Source organism: Panthera uncia, chromosome C2 (assembly GCF_023721935.1).
Source record: "Panthera uncia isolate 11264 chromosome C2, Puncia_PCG_1.0, whole genome shotgun sequence".
Classification (NCBI taxonomy): Eukaryota; Metazoa; Chordata; class Mammalia; order Carnivora; family Felidae; genus Panthera; species Panthera uncia.
Genome location: NC_064810.1, coordinates 127,261,579 through 127,284,942, shown reverse-complemented (window position 1 = coordinate 127,284,942; position 23,364 = coordinate 127,261,579). Strand labels below are relative to the sequence as shown.

At 37.4% G+C, this 23,364-nt stretch overlaps 2 protein-coding genes across 3 annotated transcripts in view; one reads left to right on the top strand and one right to left on the bottom strand.

Moving 5' to 3' along the window:
- ACAD11 (acyl-CoA dehydrogenase family member 11) overlaps nucleotides 1-23,364 on the bottom strand; it is a 92,562-nt gene that overhangs the window by 23,076 nt on the left and 46,122 nt on the right. The window lies entirely within an intron of this gene.
- Nucleotides 17,705-22,757, top strand: ACKR4 (atypical chemokine receptor 4). Its single transcript, XM_049629831.1, has 2 exons — nucleotides 17,705-18,068; nucleotides 21,255-22,757. The coding sequence occupies exon 2, from the start codon at nucleotides 21,264-21,266 to the stop codon at nucleotides 22,314-22,316; it is 1,053 nt and encodes a 350-aa protein (XP_049485788.1). The 5' UTR covers nucleotides 17,705-18,068; nucleotides 21,255-21,263; the 3' UTR covers nucleotides 22,317-22,757.

Here is a 23,364-nt window from a genome sequence, read left to right as displayed (position 1 = left end):
GAAAGAAAGAAAGAAAGAAAGAAAGAAAGAAAGAAAGAAAGAAAGAAAGAAAGAAAGAAAACTTCTATTTACATAGTCCTATAAGGCAAGTGCTTTTGTTGGTTTTCAATGTTTATAGTCATCCTGTGGTCAATCATGATATTGCAAGAAGGAACATAAATTTAGTAATCTTGACAATGTAAAAATAGACGCTGTGGCTGACACAGGGTACAATATGGAAGGGAGGGATAAAAGGTAGAGATAGCAGTAAGAGTACTCATATTCTTATGTTATAAAACAGAGCTTGAAGAGATTCTGTCAGATGAGGATGTAGAGGAGAGATTTAGAAGTCATTTCAAGGCTTAAAAAGTAATCAGAAATGTAAAACAATAAAATAAATATCTAATTAGGAAAGGGCAGGGAGTTACAGTACAAAGAACCAAAAGTTTAAAATTCTAATCCCCTCTACTCTGTATTGTGAACCATACATGTAAAGTAAAATATATTTAAGGTTAAAATATAATTGTTTTATTACAGTTTTAAAAGAATTTTTAAAGTTTATTTATTTATTTTGAGAGAGAGAGAAAGCTCATGCATGAGCACAAGTGGGGGAGGGGCAGAGAGAGAGAATTCCAAGCAGGCTTTCAGGTGCTGTGTTACAGAGCCCAGTGTGGGCCTTGATCTCAGGAACTGTGAGATCATGACCTGAGCCAAAATCAGGAGTTAGTTGCTTAACCGACTAAGCCACCCAGGTGCCCCTAAAATATAATTGTTTTAAAACAATTTGGGTTCTTTCATATTTAATGGAATTTCCTTTTCAATCAATTCTCACAGGGCTCTTTAAAAGAAGGATGTTTCTTTCAACTGGCATCTGCCAAATTTTAATGAGAAAAGATCTCCCCATTCACATATTTCAAAATTAAGTTAAAAAAATCTCAGATGTTATACCTTTGATGGTGAGTCCACTTAACTCACTTATTTAATCATGTTTGAATTTCCAAACTGTGCATCACTGTTCTATAAGAGTGTGTCCTTCTGATTTTTATAGGTGCTAATAGATAAAAAATGAATTCCACTAATCTGAGAATCTGAGAGAATCTGAAAAACATTAGGATGATACTATACACACACACACACACACACACACACACACACACACACACACACCCATAGTGTATTGTGGATCTTAACTGAAATTTCTTCTCTGAAAATAGTGGACTGGGGAATTTTTTTACACTTGAGTGGTCTTGGCTGTGCAATAATATGCAATTGTGCTTTGATTCTTAGTTGGAAATTAGAGAAAAATTTTTTTTCCAGAGAGGCCCACTTTTCATTTTTCAAGTATTTTTTCTACTTTGAGTTTTTGAAGTTTTAGTTGTAGGAAGCCTTGCAGCCCACAGCCTGAAAGGGTCAGGCCACTTGCTTCATTTAGCACATATGATTTCCATGTGGACGTACTTCAGAAAATCAGATTAGAACACAATGGCACAATCTGGGGTTCATTTTCATTAGAGATCTTTTCTTTCTCTACTGCCTATCCTAGTAATCAAGGACATCTTGGATAAATCTTTTATCCAACCTTAGATGACCACAAGCTGAATCCTTCAAAAGCAAAATCTTTTCTACAATTCCCTCAAGCCTAGATGAAAGCCAGGGTCTTTTTCTAATATTCAGAATATATCTTTCTCTAATATTTCCCAATAGCATTTCTTGCCTTGCTCTATCATGAAAAATTGTTGCCATAGCTTTATATACGTGCTTAATAGATTGCAGACATCAGGTAAATTTTGAAGAAACTCAAGAAACAAGGCAAATAATTCTTTGCTTCTGCTCAATCTAATATGGAAAACAATTCAGATTATAAAAAATAAAACTCCTGGGGCGCCTGGGTGGCGCAGTCGGTTAAGCGTCCGACTTCAGCCAGGTCACGATCTCGCGGTCCGTGAGTTCGAGCCCCGCGTCGGGCTCTGGGCTGATGGCTCAGAGCCTGGAGCCTGTTTCCGATTCTGTGTCTCCCTCTCTCTCTCTGCCCCTCCCCCGTTCATGCTCTGTCTCTCTCTGTCCCAAAAATAAATTAAAAAAAAAAAATAAAAAAAAAAATAAAACTCCTAAACTGGCTTTTCTTTTGGGGTCATTAAGTAGAGGAAATAAGGGTGAATGCATAGTTTGTAAATTTTGAGATATTTTAATTTAACCTTGATGTTTCAGAAACTGGGAAAAACCCCTCACAAATATATCATCTCAACTCAGCTACATGCAGAATTTGGCAGGTGCAACAGCTGAAACATAACCTTCTTCTAAAAAGAGCTTTTGCTCTTTTCTTATTTTAATGAACAGGATACCAAATGTCGTAAATGAAATATATTAGAGGAAATCTGAATAGGCCAGAAAACATTGAAAAATATCTGTTGTGTCACAGCCCTTCATGAATGAAAACAGATGGCACAGATAAAATAATGTTGTTTTTAATTCAGACTCTGTGGTATTTCAAGATCGTTCAAGTGCCAGGATTAAGTCAGGCTGAAAATGACATCTCTCTGAAATTTGCTGGTGAGTTTTATTTTTTAGGCGTTTACAAACCATATGGTTTATCAAACAAAATCAGTCTCTAACACAAAAAAAGGTGGCAGGCGGAGAAAAAACACGGCCATTAGGTATGGATGTGGTAACAATAAAGAAAATGATGTAAATAATATATTGCATGAAGCACAGTGAGCAGTCCACAGAGTCTCAAAGCTATTTCTTCTACCAACATTGAATTTCTGAGGTGAAATACTTAAACTTCAGTTGGTCTTAGCTTTAATACTAACACTTAGCTTTAATTCAAATTGGAATAAAAACTGTTACGAGTTCAATGCCATTTTACAATGAAATTTCCATTTGTTAAAAAAAAAATGTTGATCATACAACCACATTTAAGAAAAAAAAAACCCAATTTAATGTGTTCTCGTGGAGTGTGTGTTATTTTTAATGGGGGAAACACCCTTTGAAATTCACTTATTCCACCACTAGAAAGGTTTATACGTAGTAATTATGCAATTATTGTCAAATGCTGCACTACTGCTGTCATCATTACAGAATATGGCTGGATCAAAATCAATTTCAAATATATCAGAGTCGAAAATTCTTAAATTTTTTTTAGTGTTTACTTATTTTTGAGAGAGAGAGAGAGAGACAGACAGACAGACAGACAGACAGAGTGTGAGCAGGGGAGGGGCAGGGAGAGAGGAAGACACAGAATATGAAGCAGGCTCCAGGCTCTGAACTACCAGCACAGAGCCGGCTGTGGGGCTTGAACTCTGGAACCTTGAGATCATGACCTGAGCCAAAGTCAAATGCTTAACTGACTGAGCCCCCCAGGTGTCCTGAAAAATTTTAAACATTTAAATAATCAAGCCATAAAAAACTGTAAGAAAAAATAATTTAATATTTATGAAATTGATGGATGGGAAAGAAATTTTAAAACTTAAAAATGACAAATGAAATAAAAAGATCAATTGATTTGTTTATATAAAACTATTGCACATTAAAAAACAAAGTTAAAAAGCAAAATAAAACAACTGGGAGAAAATATTTCACACATGGCTGGCAAGAAGATGGGAAGAGTACCGAATCTGTTACAAGTCATTAGAAAGCAAAATGGTAGTCAAACAACACATTTTACTGGCAAAGTTCTGTGGAAATAGACACATGCATTTTTGATGGGTGTACAAGGTAATATCCCTAGGCATTACAATTTGGCAATATCCATGAAAATTACAGATTCAATTACTCTTTGTTCCATCAATCCAACTTCTGGGATTTGTCCTACAGATATAACTGTTCCTGAATGAAAAGACAGATGCACGAGATTATTCACTGCAGTAGTACTGTTTGTATTTGCAAAGAATTGGGACATAAACCAATATCCATCAATAGGAGACTATTGAAATATGCTGTGCTGTGTCCATATAATGGAACCCTCCCAAAAAAGAATAAGGAACCTTTCTATGCACTTATCTGAAAGAACTCTCTGATTATCCTTTGGTTAGAATAGCAAGAATGCTATCTTTTGTGTAAGAAAGAGACAATTATACATGGTTAATCATTCTTCACTTCTCCGATTAAATTTAGTTTCCCACATTATCTACAAAGATGCTTTTTGTAACATCATTTGTAATAGCAAAACACTAGAAATCTTCTGTAAGTCATATAATAGCTGAATGGAAAGGCAAATTTTGATCCACACAACAAAATATTATTTAGTTATGAAAACAACACAGTGAATTTGGAATAACATAAAAATGCTTCAGCAAAAATGCTAAGTAAAAAACTCATATACAATATGAACTTAAAGAGAAGTCAGGAGATTATCTAAATGTTCAATAGATATCTCAATATCCATGATATTTTCAGTGATAATACAATATTTAGTTTAGTCAGATTGCTTTCCAAACATCTATTACAAATATCTGTAGTAAACACCGCTACAAGAGGAAGGCTGATAAATGGGTGTGGTAAGAAAGATTCTTCAGGAACAAGGGACATTGCTATGTTAAGGCAGGAAGGGTGAGAGACAATTTATGGCGAGCAGCCAGTTGGAATCATGAAGACTCTGTTCTTAGGGAAATGAGAAGTAGGAGACAAGTACAAAAGCGGGGGGGGGGGGCACTAAAAGAACATCAAGTAAGCACTTTGAAAATTTGCTTATGGTAAGTGATACTTTTCCCTAATCTCCAAGCTACATGATTGCCCTTCATATTTTGTCAAGTCTTCCCCATCAACACTATCTCTTCTAGTCTGTCTGGGGAGGAGGAAAATATAGGAAAAGGACAGGCAACAAACTAGTCCCACCATATTTCATATGGTATATACTACCAGAAGAGGCTTGATTCTGAGATCCTTTATGCCCCAGGGCATGGATATGTGTGTGAGTTAGCAAAACATGTTGTCCAAATTAGAAAGATGTAAAGATTATAGTATTATAACTAATTTACAAGAAGGGAATCCTATTTATAAGAAAACATGTGATTATTGGGGGTGTAAAACAAAGGAAAAGGATAGATTGATTATTTATTTATTTATTTATTTATTTATTTATTTTTACATTTTTTTAACGTTTATTTACTTTTGAGACAGAGAGAGACAGAGCATGAACAGGGGAGGGTCAGAGAGAGAGAGGGAGACACAGAATCTGAAACAGGCACCAGGCTCTGAGCCGTCAGCACAGAGCCCAACGCGGGGCTTGAACTCACGAGCCGTGAGATCATGACCTGAGCCAAAGTTGGACGCTTAACCGACTGAGCCACTCAGGTGCCCCAGGATAGATACTTTTAAATATCTTTATAAAAGTACCAAGATTCTATAATAGATGACATAACGGAATCACAAAAATGTGTAAGAGAGAGTATGATAAAGTGAAAATAGTCTAAGATTAAAGATTTGGATCCAAAATTCTAGCTCCACTGGTAAACTTGTAAGTCTGTGGAGGATAAGTGAAACTGATTCATTCATTCATTCATTCATTCATTCATTCATGTATTTAATTATTACTCAGTAAACTGGTACCATAACTAAGGCACCCAACTAAATGTTGAGGATATAGCAGGATATGTGATTGTTATGGAAGATAAAAGATTTTACTAAATACTAACAACAGAGTGAGAGAGTACTCTAGGAGTAAAGAGTACATACATCTAATCTGGGAGGGTTAAAGGAAGGCTTCCTGAATTAAGTAATGGTAAGGTCAGACCTGAATGTGATCCTAAATAGGAGTTAGGGAGCTAAAGTTAGGGAGTGGGAGGAGTAGTCTAGATAGGAGTAATAGCACAAGCAAAGGCCCACAAGTCAGTATTGTATAGTAGTGGATCTACAAACTTTTTTTTTTAATGTTTACTTATTTTTGACAGAGAGAGAGACAGAGCATGAGTGGGGGAGGGGCAGAGAGAGAGGGAGACACACAATCTGAAGCAGGCTCCAGGCTCTGAGCTGTCAGCACAGAGCCCGACGCGGGGCTTGAACCCACAGACTGCGAGATCATGACCTGAGCCGGAGTCGGATGTTCAACCGACTGAGCCACCCAGGTGCCCCTAGTAGTGTACCTACAGATGGACTGAAGAGATTATATAATTGTTAATTATGCAGGCTGCAGTTATAAATGAGTCATTAAAGAAGTATAGCATCAAGGTAAAGTAAAATGGGATAAGAATCAGAAGGGAAAGATTTATTAATTCAAAATATCCCTGAGTACCTACTATGTGCCAGGCACTATCCTAGGCACTTGGGATGTATCAATGAACAAAGCAAATAAAAGTCCCTGCTCTGAGGAAGCTTATATTCTAATACAGGATGAGAGATAATAGTAAACATAAAACAAAATGATATAGTTCATTAGCAGAAGATAAGTGCTATGTTTAAGGTAGATTGGAATATAGGCAGGTGAGGGGTATTTTAAATAGAGTAATTAGGGACTGCCTCAGTGAGGAGGTGGTGATTGGACAAAGCCTTGAGAGATGAGGGAGTGAGCCTTGCAAATATTAAGAGGAAGCACATTCCAGGCAGACAGAAGAGTCAGTACAAAAGCCCCAAGAAGGAATGTGCCTGGTACATTCCAAAACAGCAAGGAAGTTGGTGTGGCCGACCAAATAAGCAAAGGAGAAAGTAGTAGGAAATAGGACAGAAAAGCGATGAGGGATGGAGACAGACCTTGTGGGATTTTGTAGGCCAGTCTGAGAATTTAGGGGAGTGTTGCTTGTTCACTTCTTCCTGCTCCTATGTATTTAGATCAAGAACAAGAAGTAAGAGAGGAGGTTTGGAAAGATGGCAGAGTAGGAGGCCCCTCATCCCATGTCTAAAACTAGATATGAATCACATCCAAGTGCATAGACCAGACAGCTATTTGAAGACTGGCAGAACAAACTGACAACTAAATACAGAAAATAAGCCACATCAAAGAGGTTAGGAAGAATAGAAAAGGTGGTTGTGAGGTGCCTGAAGGAAGGAGGGAGCTGTGGGTGCAAAGAGGGGAAAGCATCAGGGAGCCCACAAGGGGAAAAACAAATCCTAAAACGTCTGGCCTTGAAAACCAGAGGGGCTGCATTCCATGAGTTTGTATAACCAGTGGGACCTGGAGCCTGGAGCCTGGAGCCTGGAGCTTTAAAAATCAGCTAAGTCAGCACTGAGCAATCAGGGATGGGAGTGATAGCTGGGCCTCCACCCTTAAAGAGACAACAGCCCACAGAGAGGCAACATAGAAGTGACAGTTTACATAATGGGAGGAAGATCTGTTTATACTGATTCAGAGTGTACTGGGGGATTTCTCTGGGTACAAAAGAACTAGTAAGCGCCATTTTCCTCTCCCATCCCCCAGCATAAACACAGAGCCACAGACACCTGCTACCTAACCTGCTAGCAGTGCACCCCACAGACAAGTTCTCCTAAAGACTTGCACACCCCAAGCCTGTTGTCTTCAGCCCTGGGCTCAGTGCAAGTTTTGTTAATGCCTCCACATTTCAGAGGATCCAGCCTAGGATTAGTGGCTTAGCACAAATTTTGCTAACACCAATGTCCTGCCCCAAGCCCTTCTGCAATATGCCCCCTCAGAACGAGCCTTCCTAGGTCTCACTAACATCACAGAGAGCAAGCACAGCCCACAACAGGCAGAGAGTCATGACTGAAAGGAAAAACAACTTGGACACAGTAGCAGAATGCAAGCTACACACACAGGAGACTCCCTGGAAGTGCCAGGTTCTTGTGAACAGGGGCCACTGCACTGCAGGGAACTATAGGACCTTTTCTTCATAAAGCCACTACTTTCACAGCCAAATAGCTGACTTTCCTCACACACAGAAGCAGATACAGAGAGGTTCACAAAATGAGGAGACAGACAAATATGTCCTAAATGAAAGAACAGGATAACAGCAGGAGATCTAAGTGAAACATAAATAAGTAATGATATAAACAATTTAAAATCATGATCACAGGGTGCCTGGGTGGCTCAGTCATTAAGCACCTGACTTTGGCTCAGGTCATGATCTCACAGTTCATGAGTTTGAGTCCCACATTGGGTGAGCTTGAGCCCCACTTCAGATGAGTATGAGCCCTGCTTTGGGTGAGCCCTGCTTCTCTCCCTCTCTGCTCCTCCTGGGACTCTCTCTCTCTCTGCCCCTTGCTCACTTGTACCCTCTCTCTCTCTCCAAAAAAAAATAAAAAAATAAAAATAAATAAATAAAGTAATGATCATGAAGATATTCACTGGACTTCAGAAAAGGGCAGATGACATCAGTGACACCCTTGACCAAGAGATAAAAACTAACATATCAGAGATGAAAAACTCAAAAAATGAAATTAAAAATACAATAGGTGAAGTAAATAGTAGGCTACAGGAAGGAGAGGAATGTATCAGTGACCTGCAGGGTAGAGTCATGGAAAGCAATCAAGCTGAACAGGTGAGAAACAAGCAAATACTGCATAATGAGAATATACTTAGGGGAACTCATTGACACCATCGAGCATAATAACATTCACAATATAGGGATCCCAGAAGTAGAAAGGAGAGAAAGGAGGGCAGAAAATGTATTAGCTAAAAACTTCCCAAATCTGGGAAGGGAAACACAGATCTAGATTCAAGAGGCACAGGAATCCCCAACAAATTCAACCCAAGGAGGTCCACACCAAGACACAGTAATTAAAATGGCAAAAAAGAAGAAAAGAAAAAAGAAAAAAAAATAGTGATAAAGAGAAAACAAGAGAGTTACATAAAAAGGAAACCTTAATAGGCTATCAGTTGATTTTTTAGCAGAAACTTTGCAGGCCAAAAGGAAGTGGCATGATGTAGTCAAAATGTTGAAAGGGAAAAATCTGCAGCCAAGAATACTCTATCCAGCAAGGCTACCATTCAGAATAGAAGGAGAGGTAGTTTCCCAGACAAACAAAAGTTAAAAGAATTCATGACCACTAAACCAGTCCTATAAGAAGTGTTAAGGGGAACTCTGAGTGGAAAACAAAAACCATAAGCAAGAGTTAAAAAATAGGAAGCACGAAAGAAAAAGAAAAAAAATATATATATATATGTCTAAAAATAACTCAAGAGAAACACAAAATAAAAGGATTTAAAATATGATACCAAATATCTGAAACATGGAAGGGAGAGGAATAAAGAATGAATTCAAATTAAGTGACCATCAGCTTAATATAGACTTCTATATGCAGAAGATGTTATATATAAACCAAATGGTAACCACAATTCAAAAAACAGTAATAGATACACAAAAAAATATATAGTGTAAGCAATCCAAGTATATCACTAAAGAAAACCAACAAACCATGAGGGAAAGAGAAGATCAGAGAAAAAGTTCAACCACAAAACAAGTAACAAAATAGCAATAATATATATCAATAATTATTTGAATGTAAATGGACTAAACACTCCAATAAAAAGACATAGGGTAGGGGCGCCTGGGTGGCGCAGTCGGTTAAGCGTCCGACTTCAGCCAGGTCACGATCTCACGGTCCGTGAGTTCGAGCCCCGCGTCAGGCTCTGGGCTGATGGCTCGGAGCCTGGAGCCTGTTTCCGATTCTGTGTCTCCCTCTCTCTCTGCCCCTCCCCCGTTCATGCTATGTCTCTCTCTGTCCCAAAAATAAATTAAAAAAAAAAAAAAAAAAAAAAAAAAAAAAGACATAGGGTAACAGAGTGGATAAAGAAACAAGACCCATTTATGTGCTGTCTAGAAGAGACTTGTTTCAGATGTAAAGATAACTGCACATTGAAAGTGAGGGGCTAGAGAAACATTTATCATGCAAATGGAGGTCAAAAGAAAGCTAGAGTAGCAATACTTATATGAGACAAAATAGAGTTTAAAACAAAGTCTGTAAAAAGAGGTAAAGAGGGACAGTATACTAAAGTATACAAAGTATACGAAGAAGAACAATACTAAAGTGGACAATCCAACAAGAATATACAACAATTGTAAATATATATGCTCCCAACATGGAACACCCAAATAGATAAAAGTGTTAATAACACAAAGGAACTAATTGACAGTAATACAGTAACAGTAGGGGATTGTAACACCTGACTTACATCAATGGACAGATCATCCGAACAGAAAATAAACAAGGAAGCAGTGGCTCTGAATGACACACTGGACCAGATGGACATTCCATCCTTAAACAGCAGAATACACATTATTTTCAAGTGTACGTGAACATTCTCCAGAACAGATAACATTTAGGCCACAAAACAAACCTGAACAAATTAAAAAACATCATAGTCATACCATGCATCTTTCTGGACCACAACACTATGAAACTAAAAGTCAACCCCAAGAAAAATCTAGAAAGACCACAAATACAAGGAGGTTAAATAACATGCTACTAAACAATTAATGTGGCAGCCAATAAATCAAAGAAGAAATCAAAAAGGACACTGAAACGAAGAAAAATGAAAACTCAAGAGTACAAAACCTTTGGGATGCAGCAAAAAGAGGTAAATTAATAGCAATATAGGCCTACCTGAAGAAGCAAGAAAAATCTCAAGTGAACAACCTAACCTTAACACCTAGAGGAGCTAGAAAAAGAACAAACAAAACCTAAAACCAGCAAAAGGAAGGAAATAATAAATATTAGAGCAGAAATATATGACATAGAAACTAAAAAATAGAACAGATGAATGAAACCAGGAGCTAATTCTTTCAAAAGATCAACAAAATTGATAAAGGTCTACTAGACTCATTAAAAAAAGAAAGAAAAGATGGGGCGCCTGGGTGGCTCAGTCGGTTAAACATCCGACTTTGGCTCAGGTCATGATTTCATGGTCCATGAGTTTGGGCCCTGCATTGGGCCCTATACTGACAGCTCAGAGCCTGGAGCCTGCTTTGGATTCTGTGTCTCCCTCTCTCTCTCTGTCCCTCCCCTGCTCGTGCTCTGTCTCTGTCTCAAAGATAAATAAACATTAAAAATATTAAAAAAAAGAAAAGAAAAAGTTCTCAAAATCACAAATGGAAGAGGAGAAATAACAAGAAACATCACAGAAATACAAACAACTATAAGAGAATATTATGAAAAATTATATGCAAACAAATTGGACAACCTAGAAGAAATGGACAAATTCTTAGAAACATATAACCAACCAAAACTGAGGCAGGAAGAAACAGAAAACTTGAACAGACTGATTACCAGCAAGGAGACTGAATCAGCCAAACAAAGCCCAATACCAGATGGCTTCAGAGGCAAATTCTTCCAAACGGTTAAAGAAGAGTTAATACCTATTCTACACAAACTATTCCAAAAAAAAGAAGAAGGAAAACTTCCAAATTCATTTTATGAGGCCAATATCACCCTGAAACCAAAGCCAAATAAAGATACCACAAAAAAAAAAAAAAAAAAAAAAAGAGAACTACAGGTCAGTATCTCTGATAAATATAGATGCAAAAATCCTCAAGAAAATACTAGCAAACCAAATTCAACAACAGGTTAAAAAAAATCATTCACCATAATCAAGTGGGATTTATTCCCAGGATGCAAGGGTGGTTAAATATTCACAAAAAATTGTGATACATCACATCAATAAGAGAAAGGATAAAAACCATATGATCATTTCAATAGATGCAGGAAAAGCATTTGACAAAAGTACAACATACATTCAAACAAAGTAGGTTTAGAGGGAACATATTTCAACATAATAAAGGTCATATATAAAAATTCCACAGCAAACATTATACTCAATGTGGAAAAACCTAGAGCTTTCCCCCTAAGGTCAGGAAAAAGACAAGGATGTCCATCCTTATCACTTTTATTCAGCATATTACTGGAAGTGCTAGCCATAGCAATCAGACAACAAAAAGAAATAAAAGGCATCCAAATCGGTAAGGAAGAAGTAAAACTTTCACTATTTGCAGATGACATGATACTACACACAGAAAACCCTTACAGCATCCACCAAAACTGATAAATTAATTCAGTAAAGTTGCAGGATACAAAACTGATATGCAGAAGTCTGTTGCATTTCTATACACTAATGATGAAGTAGCAGAAAGAGAAATTAAGAAAACAATTTGGTGCAATTACAATTGCACCAAAAATAATAAGATACCTAGGAATAAACCTAACCAAAGAGGTAAAAGATCTGTACTCTGAAAACTATAGAATACTTATGAGAGAAATTGAAGAGGACACAAAGAAATGGAAAAATATTGCATGCGCATGGATTGAAGAACAAATATTGTTAAAATGTCTATACTACACAAAGCAATCTACACATTCAATGCAATCCCTATCAAAATACCACCAGCATTTTTCACAGAACTCGAAAAAACAATCCTAAAATTTGTACAGAACTACAAAAGACCCTGAATAGCCAAAGCAATCTTGAAAAGAAAAAGCTAGAGGCATCACAATTCCAGATTTCAAGCTATATTACAAAGCTGTAGTCATCAAGACAGTACGGTACTGGCACAAAAACAGACACATAGATCAATGGAACAGACTAGAAAACCCCAAAATGGACCCACAACTATATGGTCAACTAATCTTCAACAAAGCAGGAAGAATATCCAATGGAAAAAAGACAGTCTCTTCAACAAATGGTGTTGGGAAAGCTTGACAGCTTTATGCAGAAGAATGAAACTGGACTACTTTCTTATACCATACACAAAAAGAAATTCACAATGGATGAAAGACCTAAAATGTGAGACCTGAAACTATCAAAATCCTAGAAGAGAACACAGGGAGTAACTTCTTTGACTTTGGCCATACCAACTTCTTTCTAGATGTCTTCTGAGGCAAGGAAAACAAAAAGCAAATATGAACTATTGGGACTACCTCAAACTAAAAGGCTTTTACACAGTGAAGGAAACAATCAACAAAACTAAAAGGCAACCTATAGAACGGGAGAAGATATTTGTAAATGACATATCTGATAAAGGGTTAATATCCAAAATCTATAAAAAATTAATAAAACTTAACACCCAGGCACCTGGGTGGCTCAGTTGGTTGAGGATCCAACTCTTGATCTCAGCTAAGGTCTTGGTCTTAGTGTCGTGAGTTCAAACTCCACATTGGGCTGTGTGCTGGGTACAGAGCCTACTTAAAAAACAAAACAAGAAACCTCACACCCAAAAAACAAATAATCCAGTTAAAAACGGGCAGAAAACTTGAACAGAAATTTCTTCAAAGTAGACATACTGATGGCCAACAGACACATGAAAAAATGTTTGTCATCACTTACCATCAGGGAAAAGCAAATGAAAACTACAATGAGATATCACCTCATACCTGTCAATGACTAAAAACACCACAAAAAACAACAGGTGCTGGTGAGGATGTGAAGAAAAAGGAACCCTCTTGCACTGTTGATGGGAATGCAAACTGACGGAGTTGCTATGGAAAATAGTACGGATGTTCTCAAAAAGTTAAAAATAGAACTATCATACAGTCCAGCAACTGCACTTCTGGTTATTTACCCAAAGAATACAAAATCACTAATTCAAAGGGATACATGTACCTATGTGTTTATAGCGGCATTATTTTTTTTTAATTTTTTTTCTTAATGTTTTTATTTATTTTTGAGACAGAGAGAGATAGAGCATGAGCAGGGAAGGGGCAGAGAGAGAGACACACACACACAGAATTGGAAGCAGGCTCCAGGCTCTGAGCCATCAGTACAGAGCCCAATGCGGGGCTTGAACTCACAGACTGTGAGATCATGACCTGAGCCGAAGTCGGACGCTCAACCGACTGAGCCACCCAGGCGCCCCAATATAGCGGCATTATTTATAATAGCCAAGATATGAAAGCAGCCCAAGTGTCCACTGATTGATGAATGGATAAAGAAGTCCTATATATGTATACAGTGGAATATTATTCAGCCATAAAAAAGAATGAAAGCTTGCCATTTGCAACAACGTGGATGGAGCTAGAGAGTATAATAGTAAGTGAAATAAATCACTTGGAAAAAGACAAATACCATATGATTTCACTCAAATGTGGCATTTAAGAAATGAAACAAATGAGGGGCATCTGGGTGGCTCAGTTGGTTAAGCATCCAACTCTTGATCTTGGCTCAGGTCATGATCTCATAGTTTGTGAGTTTGAACCCCATGTGGGGTTCTGTACTGACAATGTGGAGCCTGCTTGGGATTCTGTCTCCATCTCTCTCTACCCCTCTCTGGCTCATACACTCACTCTCTCAAATAAATAAACTTTAAATAATAATAATATGGGGCACCTGGGTGGCTCAGTTGTTGAGTGTCTGACTTCGGCTCAGGTCATGATCTCGCGGTTCGTGAGTTCAAGCCCTGTGTCAGGCTCTGTGCTGACAGCTCAGAGCCTGGAGCCTGCTTCAGATTCTGTGTCCCCCTTTCTCTCTGCCCCACCCCTGCTTGTGCTCTGTCTCTCTCTTTCAAAAATGAATAAACATAAAACAATTTTTGAAAATAATATAATAATTTAAAAAATGAGCAAAGAGAAAAAAAAAGAGAGGGAGAGGCAAATCAAGAAACGGAATCTTATGTTTGTGGGAATGCAAACTGGTGCAGCCACTCTGGAAAACAGTATGGAGGTTTCTCAAAAAATTAAAAACAGAATTACCCTGGGGCACCTGGGTGGCTCAATAGGTTAAGTGACTGATTTTGGCTCGGGTCATGATCTCGTGGTTTGTGGGTTCGAGCCCTGCATTGGGCTCTGTGCTAACAGCTCAGAGCATGGAGCCTGCTTAGAATTCTGTGTCTCCCTCTTTCTCTGCCCTTCCCCACTCATGCTCTGTCTCTCCCTCTCTCTCAAAAATAAACATTAAAAAAATAAACAAATAAAAAATAAAAGTATAATTACCCTATAACCCAGCAATTGCACTACTAGGAATTTATCCAACAGGAATTAGATACATGAGTACTGATTTGAAGGGGCACATGAACCCCAATGTTTATAGCAGTGCTATCAACAACAGCCAAATTATGGAAAGTGCCCAAATGTCCATCAACTGATGAATTAAGAAGATGTGGTATATACTTACAAAGGAATACTACTCAGTGATTAAAAAGAATGAAATCTTGCCATTTGCAACAACATGGATGGAACTGGAGGGTATTACGCTGAGTGAAATACGTCAGAGAAAGATAGGTATCATATGATTTCACTCATGTGTGGAATTTGAAAAACTTAACAGATGATCGTAGGGGAAGAGAAGGAAAAATAAGATAAAAACAGAGAAGGAGGCAAATCATAAGAGATTCTTAAATACAGAGAACTGAGAGGTGATGGGAGTAAAGGGGTGAGAAAAATGGGTGATGGGCATTAAGGAGGGCACTTGTTGGGATGAGCACTGGGTGTTATACGTAAGTGATGAATCATTGGATTCTACTCCTAAAGCCAAGACTACACTGTATGTTAACTAAGTTGAGAATAAAAAAAAAAAAAAGAAAGAAACAGAATCTTAATTATAGAGAACAAAGTGATGGTTACTAGAGCGGAGATGGGAGGGTTGGGTCAAATAGGTGATGGGGATTAAGGATTGCAATTGTTATAAGCACCAGGTGATGTGTGGAATTGATGAATCACTATACTGTACACCTGAAACTAATATAACACTATGTTAACTTTACTGGAAAAAATTTAAAAAATAAAAAACAAAATGCACGATACATTTTTGGAAGAAATCACACGAAATAGAATGGATATGAATGTTTATGTTCATGAGGGCAAAAACCTGCAGTAGTAACACAAACAGCAAGTTCACCTGCCTGTGAAGTATATTTCTATTCTCATGGAAAACAGATGACAAAATTACAAAATTGAAGAAGTGACCAAAGGGTATGCAACTAGGAGCATATGGGAAGATGCGGTTCAAGGGGCAAAAAGTTTCAGTTATGCAAGATAAGTCAATTCTGGACATCCAAGGTACAATCATGTAACTATAGTTAACAATATTATATTGTATACTTGAAATCTGCTAAGAGGGAGATCTTAAGTTTTTTACCCATCACCCCCAAAAAAGTAACCATGTGAGGTGATGGACAATGTTAATTTCTTTGATTGGGGTGAATATTTTACAATGTATACATGTATCAAATTATCAACTTGTACACCTTAAACAATTTTTAATTGTCAACTATATCTAAAGTTGGAGGAAAAGGATGTGTAGCTGAAAAATTCTGGAAAAATAGTACTATTGAGATGTGTCAGGCAGTTTATTAATACATTTTCTTTTTTTAATGCTTATTTTATTGGAGAGAGAGAGAGAGAGAGAGAGAACATGCAGGGGATGGGCAGAGAGAGAGAGAGGGAGACAGAGGATCTAAAGCAGTCTATGAGAACAGCAGAGAGCCCAACACAGGACTGGAACTCAGGAACTGTGAGATCAAATCTGAGCTGAAGTCGGACACTTAACCAACTGAACCATCCAGGAGCCCTAAAATATTTTCTTGAGGATTTTTCTTTAAGTTTTGGTGTTTGTTGGCCTCTTAAGTTTTATAGCTTGTTGTGATATATTTCTCATCAAAAAATATTTTTTTAACGTTTATTTTTGAGAGAGAGCACAAGCAGGGGAGGGGCAGAGAGAAGGGGACAGAGGATCTGAAGCAGGCTCTGTGCAAACAGCAGAGAGCCGATTCTGAGCTCAAACTCATGAACTGCAAGATCCTGATCTGAGCCGAGGTTAGATGCTTACACAAATGAGCCACCCAGGTGCCCCACATCTCTCATTTTAAATACATACTTATATTTGTACAAAAACAAAACAAAAAAACAACAAGAGGTAAGAGGAGGAGAAAAACCAGATAGTCTAGACAGGCAGGATAACATTAAGTGCAGTGTCTGTCAGCAAGAGACTAATGATCAGTCGTGGTAAGAAGAGATGCCTCTTGTGCTAGAGCCTGCTCAGGAGAGCTTATTAATTAATGCTCCCCTCTTAGCAACCTTGCCTTCAGTGACTTCACATTGATACCTTAAAGTTGGCCAGGGTGGGAGTATTTACACATTGGAAAATGACAAACACCACAAATCCAGGCACTGTGTGCGTGTGTGTGCGTGTGTGTGTGCGCGCGCGCGTGCGCGCATCCCCGAGCTGGTTTAGCTGCATGCAAATGACTTTCTACAAGAGTGGTGGATTACAAGGAGAAACTGGCAGTACTCTCAGACTTATACTGTGGGAAGATGAAGGAAGATGAAGGCCCAGTGACTTAGAGCCTCTTTTCTGTGAATTAACAGGAGACTTTGATCAACTGCTTGCAGAAAAATTGACATTCCTCTAAAAGGATTTCTGCAGGTGGAGACTGAGCCTACCTAGTCTTGGAGGAGAAAGGAAATAAAGGGAATTATTAATGCAAATGTAAGGAAAGTCAAGCTCAAATAGACCCCCAAGGGCTTAATCTGCATGCATTTCTTCTCTAATTTTCATTTGTTTGTTAGCGTGGGAAAAACAATGTCCCCAGACAAAAGGATTTTGAAGGTTTGTATGCTGGTCTTTGAAGAAGAAGGTTACAAGAAGGCAAGAGAATTTAAAGTCATGGGGAAAGACTTAACTCTGGCGTCAAGGACAAAGAAGAAATATAGCAAAGCTAAGAGTACTTTAATAGTTTAAGTAAAATATTAAATGATGTGGCATAAAAATATTAAGTTCTATAAATGCCTAGTTGTTACTCAGAATTTAGTCTGCAATAATTCAGTCTTCAAAAAGATAACTTTCTGAGGTAAAGTCATTTTTCTTTTCTAGACAAAATAACTTTTACAAGTTATTTCTCTAGATGCTACCTATGAGCGCTCATTAGCTGCCTTGACTCTCAGGGTGAATTCTTTCAGTTTGGTGATTGGTTCCTCAGCTGCAGACACATTCTTGTTCCCTTCATCTAAGTGGAAACTCTGAAAGTTATGTAGTTTTCGAAACAAGATGGAATTCTTTCAAGTTTGTATCTTAGGACACTTAAGAACCTGGATTTGACTTCCAGGATGGTTATACAAAAAGTAAAAGATCAAGTGCTCACAAGGTTAAATTTCAGGAAAGCCCTCTTGGATGCAAGACAAAGGCGGGGTGTAAAACGAAAACAAAAGTAGCTTGAGTTAAAGAGGTCATTTGATTTTAGTCTTCACTCAAGACTGCTCCTCTCTGCCCACTGAAACAGGTTGGTTTTTTCTTTTTCTCATTCTAACTTGGATAAGATTGTTTTTTAAAGCCCAAAGACTTTGTATATTTACCTATGTAGAGGGAGTCTTGATGCATAAAAGTCTAAACGTTTATATGTGCAAAAAAGAGCTATTTAAAAGCAGCTATACACTTTAATCTTAAAACTTAAATCTGAAAATAGCAGGATGAAAATATTTTATTTCTGGTATTATTTTAATACCATTACTTGCCTATACAGCTTTGTTAATGAGAAAATAAGTTTTGCTCTACCTTTTTATTCTACTTTGTTTTATAAATGCTATCTTTTTTGTTGTTCTGGTAATAATTATAAAGACATCTAAAATGTATTCCTATATATCTGCTGAAGGATCATGTCTGCAAATAATTTCCAGTCCTTGTTTTACTTACTCATATTTTTAATAAGATTCTTATTTAAAAAATATTTCCTTAATGTCTTGTATTATTTGGGCATGTTATTCCTTATCACCAGGTTCAAGATTTGTGATGAATGAGAAAGAACAAAGTGCATACTGTGTTAATAATTAACACATAAGAAAATGATGATCAGAATGGTCTTCCAGATTGTAACTTTTCAAATAACCTTAAGGATAAAAATAGTCATTTTAGATTGTTAGCACCTGGTTTTTACATAACGAAAAAAGTTCTTCTATGTGGCATATTTCCTTGGGGGGCCTTCTTTGCTTTACTATCCAAAAAGGGTTAGTAAGAATAAGAACACTCTTTTGAAAATGTACAAGTTGGCACACTGTTTTAATTTTTTTTTTTTTAATGTTTATTTATTTTTGAGACAGAGAGAGACAGAGCACGAACGGGGGAGGGGCAGAGAGAGAGGGAGACACAGAACCAGAAGCAGGCTCCAGGCTCTGAGCCATCAGCCCAGAGCCCGACGCGGGGCTTGAACTCAGGGAACGTGAGATCGTGACCTGAGCTGAAGTCGGACGCCCAACCGACTGAACCACCCAGGCGCCCCTACAAGTTGGCACACTGTTTTAAAAATAGTAGTTTCATTAATGATTCCATAAGAATGTTAGAGATTCTTCCAACTGCAAAAGCAATCAAAGGGAAACAGAACGGGTAAGGAAGGAGCAAAACGAAACTCAGCACTAAAATAAAAACACCGAAAGTAATTTTTATATACTTTTAAAAACTTGTGAATTCTGTGCAAGCTTATCTTACTTCTATAGGGTGTTAATAACCAATATAGTAAAATAACTAGTGATGAGACAAGAAGATTCCTGGCACATCATCTATCCATTCTAGAGTAATAGCTTTATACCTCTGCTGGTAAAACCTTTAGTTTAACAAATATATACTGAGCACCTAGTGTGTGCCAGGCACTCTCCAAGGTATTAATTAGAAACATAAACCCAATAAGTCACACTCTTAGGGAACTTAAGCACAGAGGGAAAAGGTAGTCTAGGAAACCCATCTTTTCCATAGGATGGGGTCCATTCTCTAAGAGTGAATGTAGGTATGTATGTAGATATAGCTATTGGATCAGGAAAGTCTTCTGGCAAGGTGAGATCCAGGTTAACTGAGGAGGAAGTGGCCCTTTAAGGGAAGAGCAGGAAAGAGTCTATTAGATAAAGGAACAGAATGAGTAATGATGAAGATATGTGCTGCAGCATGGTGTATGCCAGCAAAGTGCTTCAAATGAGTACTATTACTGTCTACAGCGTAAGGCATATAGTAGAGAAATGTAGCAGGAACCATGGGTAGGACCACATTAGGGAGGGACTCTTGGGCATAATGCTAAGGAGCTTGGATTCTATCTTTCAGGTGAAGAAATGTGTCTTTTAGGGGAGAGCTAAGCAGAAGAGTGACAGATTGACATTTTAGAGATAGAGCTCTGGTGGCAGTAAGAAAAAAAATTTTTTTAATTTATTATTCAGAGAAAATGTGTGTGCACATAAGCAGGGGAGGAGTCGAGAAAAAGGGGGGTAGAGAGAGAGAATCCCAAGCAGACTCTGCCTGTCAGTGCACAGCCTGACACGGCTCGAACTCACGAACTGTAGTATCATAACCTGAGCTGAAATCAAGAGTTGGATGCTTAACTGACTGAGCCAGCCAGGTGCCCCAGAAAAATATTTTATTTTTTTGATGTTTAATTTTTTGAACAATGTTCTGTCTTTTTTAATGTTTATTTATTTTTGAGAGAGACACACACAGACACAAAGTGTGAGTGGGGGAGGGGCAGAGAGAGAGGGAGACACAGAATCCAAAGCAGACTCCGAAGCAGCTCTGTGCTGACAGCTCAGAGCCCAAGGTGGGGCTCAAACCCATGAATGGTGAGATCATGACCTGAGCCGAAGTCGGACACTCAACTGACTGAGCCACCTGGCGCCCTGAAAATAATTTTATTTTAGATGAACAATTTAATTTACTGACAATATACTGCATAAGAATCACAAAGTTGTATATGTAAAAAATAATAACATTGTTATTCCTTTTGCTGAAATCTAATTTTTCATATGTTAAAAACTATTTTGTGGGTACCTGACTGGCTCAGTTGGTAGAGGATGTGACTCTTGATCTTGGGGTTGTGGGTTCAAGCCCCATATTGGGTGTAGAGATTACTTAAAAAAGGTAAAACCTTAAAAAAAAAAACCCAACTATTTTTACATAAAAGTCATTACTTTCATTTAGGGTTTAATGACTAAGAAAATTCCTCAGGGTATTAATTTTATCTTTCATGTTTAAATCCTAGCTCTTACACACAGACTTGTAAAACCAAAGGATGAAAAAATAACCTTAGGGATATATTCCTAAGTGGTTTCCATTAAAAGGTTTCAAATTTCAAAGAGTGGCAGATTCAGTCTCACCTATGTTATGGAAACAATCTATTCTCTAGTTTTTGTTGTTGTTTTTAATATTTATTTATTTTTGAGTGTATGCATATTTATTTTGAGTGTATTTATGTGTGTATGCATAAGTGGGGAGGGACAGAGAGAATCGCAAGCAGTTTCCACAATCAGCATGGAGCCTGACTCCTGTGCCTGTGAGATCATAACTTGAGCCGAAATCAAGAGCCGGATGCTAACTGATAGAGCCACCCAGGCGCCCCAATAATCTATTCTTGAGTAAAAGAACAAATACATGCTAGATCAAAAATTGTTTCCTTTTAATATTAAAATGAATATTCTGTATTCCTTTTGACATTTAGATTGGAGCCATGGCTTTGGAACACAACCAGTCAACAGATTACTATTATGAGGAAAATGAAGTGAATGGCACTCATGACTATAGTCAGTATGAAGTGATCTGTATAAAAGAAGAAGTCAGAAAATTTGCAAAAGTCTTCCTGCCTGCCTTCTTCACAATAGCTTTCATCATTGGAATTGCAGGCAATTCCATAGTAGTGGCGATTTATGCCTATTACAAGAAACAGAGAACCAAAACAGATGTGTACATCCTGAATTTGGCAGTGGCAGATTTACTCCTTCTATTTACTCTGCCTTTTTGGGCAGTTAATGCAGTTCATGGGTGGGTTTTAGGGAGAATCATGTGCAAAGTCACTTCAGCCTTGTACACTGTCAATTTCGTCTCTGGAATGCAGTTTCTGGCTTGTATCAGCATAGACAGATATTGGGCAGTAACGAAAGCCCCAAGTCAATCAGGAGTGGGGAAACCATGCTGGCTTATCTGTTTCTTTGTCTGGATGGTTGCCATCTTGCTGAGTATACCACAGCTGGTTTTTTATACAGTAAATCACAAGGCTAGGTGCATTCCCATCTTTCCATATCACCTAGGAACATCAGTGAAAGCATCAATTCAAATGTTGGAAATCTGCATTGGATTTGTAATACCCTTTCTTATTATGGGAGTATGCTACTTTGTCACAGCAAGGACACTCATCAGGATGCCCAACATTAAAAAATCTCGACCCCTCAAAGTTCTGCTCACGGTGGTTATAGTTTTCATTGTCACTCAGCTGCCTTATAACATTGTCAGGTTCTGCCAAGTCATAGACATCATCTACTCCCTGATCACTGACTGTGACATGAGCAAACGCATGGATGTTGCCATCCAAATCACAGAGAGCATCGCACTCTTTCACAGCTGCCTCAACCCAGTCCTGTATGTTTTTATGGGAGCATCGTTTAAAAACTACATCATGAAAGTTGCCAAGAAATATGGGTCCTGGAGAAGACAAAGACAAAACGTGGACGAGATTCCTTTTGACTCAGAAGATCCTACAGAGCCAACCAGTACTTTTAGCATTTAAATGTAAAACTGTCTCTTGCTTCGATTCACATGAATGATGCTTCTCCCCAGAGAAAACATCTGCTTTATTCTGAAACTTAAATGTTAAACACTGTGGTGCCAACTTATAACAATCAAAAGGTGGGGGAGGATGGGAGAATGTAGCAGCCAGGAAGAAGAGGAAATGAAATCACAAGTGCACAAAACATGAACTTAACATTAACAATATAGGAAAATAGTATTAACAGATATTAATAATAAAAACACTATGCTATAAATTAGGCCATCTGAAACAGATTAATACAGAGGCTTATATAAAGGAGCATTTATAATTATTTTAAATGATCTAAATTTTAATATAAGAATGACTTCACTGCATAATTTCAGTACTTGAATAACTATACAGCAAAATTTAATCCTTTTTTCCCATTTCGTAGTTTGTGATTTCGTAAGACCCCAGACAGAATAACAATTTAACAATAAAAAAATACATAAAAAGCATTAATGGCCCTTTTAATACATCCGTGGTAAATTTTTTTTTCTTTTTCTTTTTCGTTTTATCCCTGCTAGATTTCTGAACACATAATTTGCTTCCATGATGTCAACTTTCTTTAATAATAACTTGGTTATCTTATTAGATTTACATGTATACTCTAGAAGAAATCTTTAGATAATCATTTTTATCCAGGTTCCAATTTTATGACTTCCTAAAGGGCTCATCCATTTATGTGAGTCTATTACCGAGGGTTAAGAATACATTTTCTCATGTATAGATTCTTATTCTTTTGCTTAAGCACTTGTATTTTTAAGCAATGAAGAAACGTGACACAATAAATGATTTCTAATAACATGTACATCTTATCTCTTTAAATACAATTATTTATAAGTTATATTTCATTTAATATATCCCTATTAAAATTTAATTTTGATAGAAATTACCATGATCACAAATAGTGTGCGCGGATATGAATTTTCTCTCATAAACCTTAAAAAATTGTGAATTGTAAAACTGAAAAAAAGACATGTTTTCTGCTCTTAAATATCACCTAATCAAGATATGTTATTTTAAA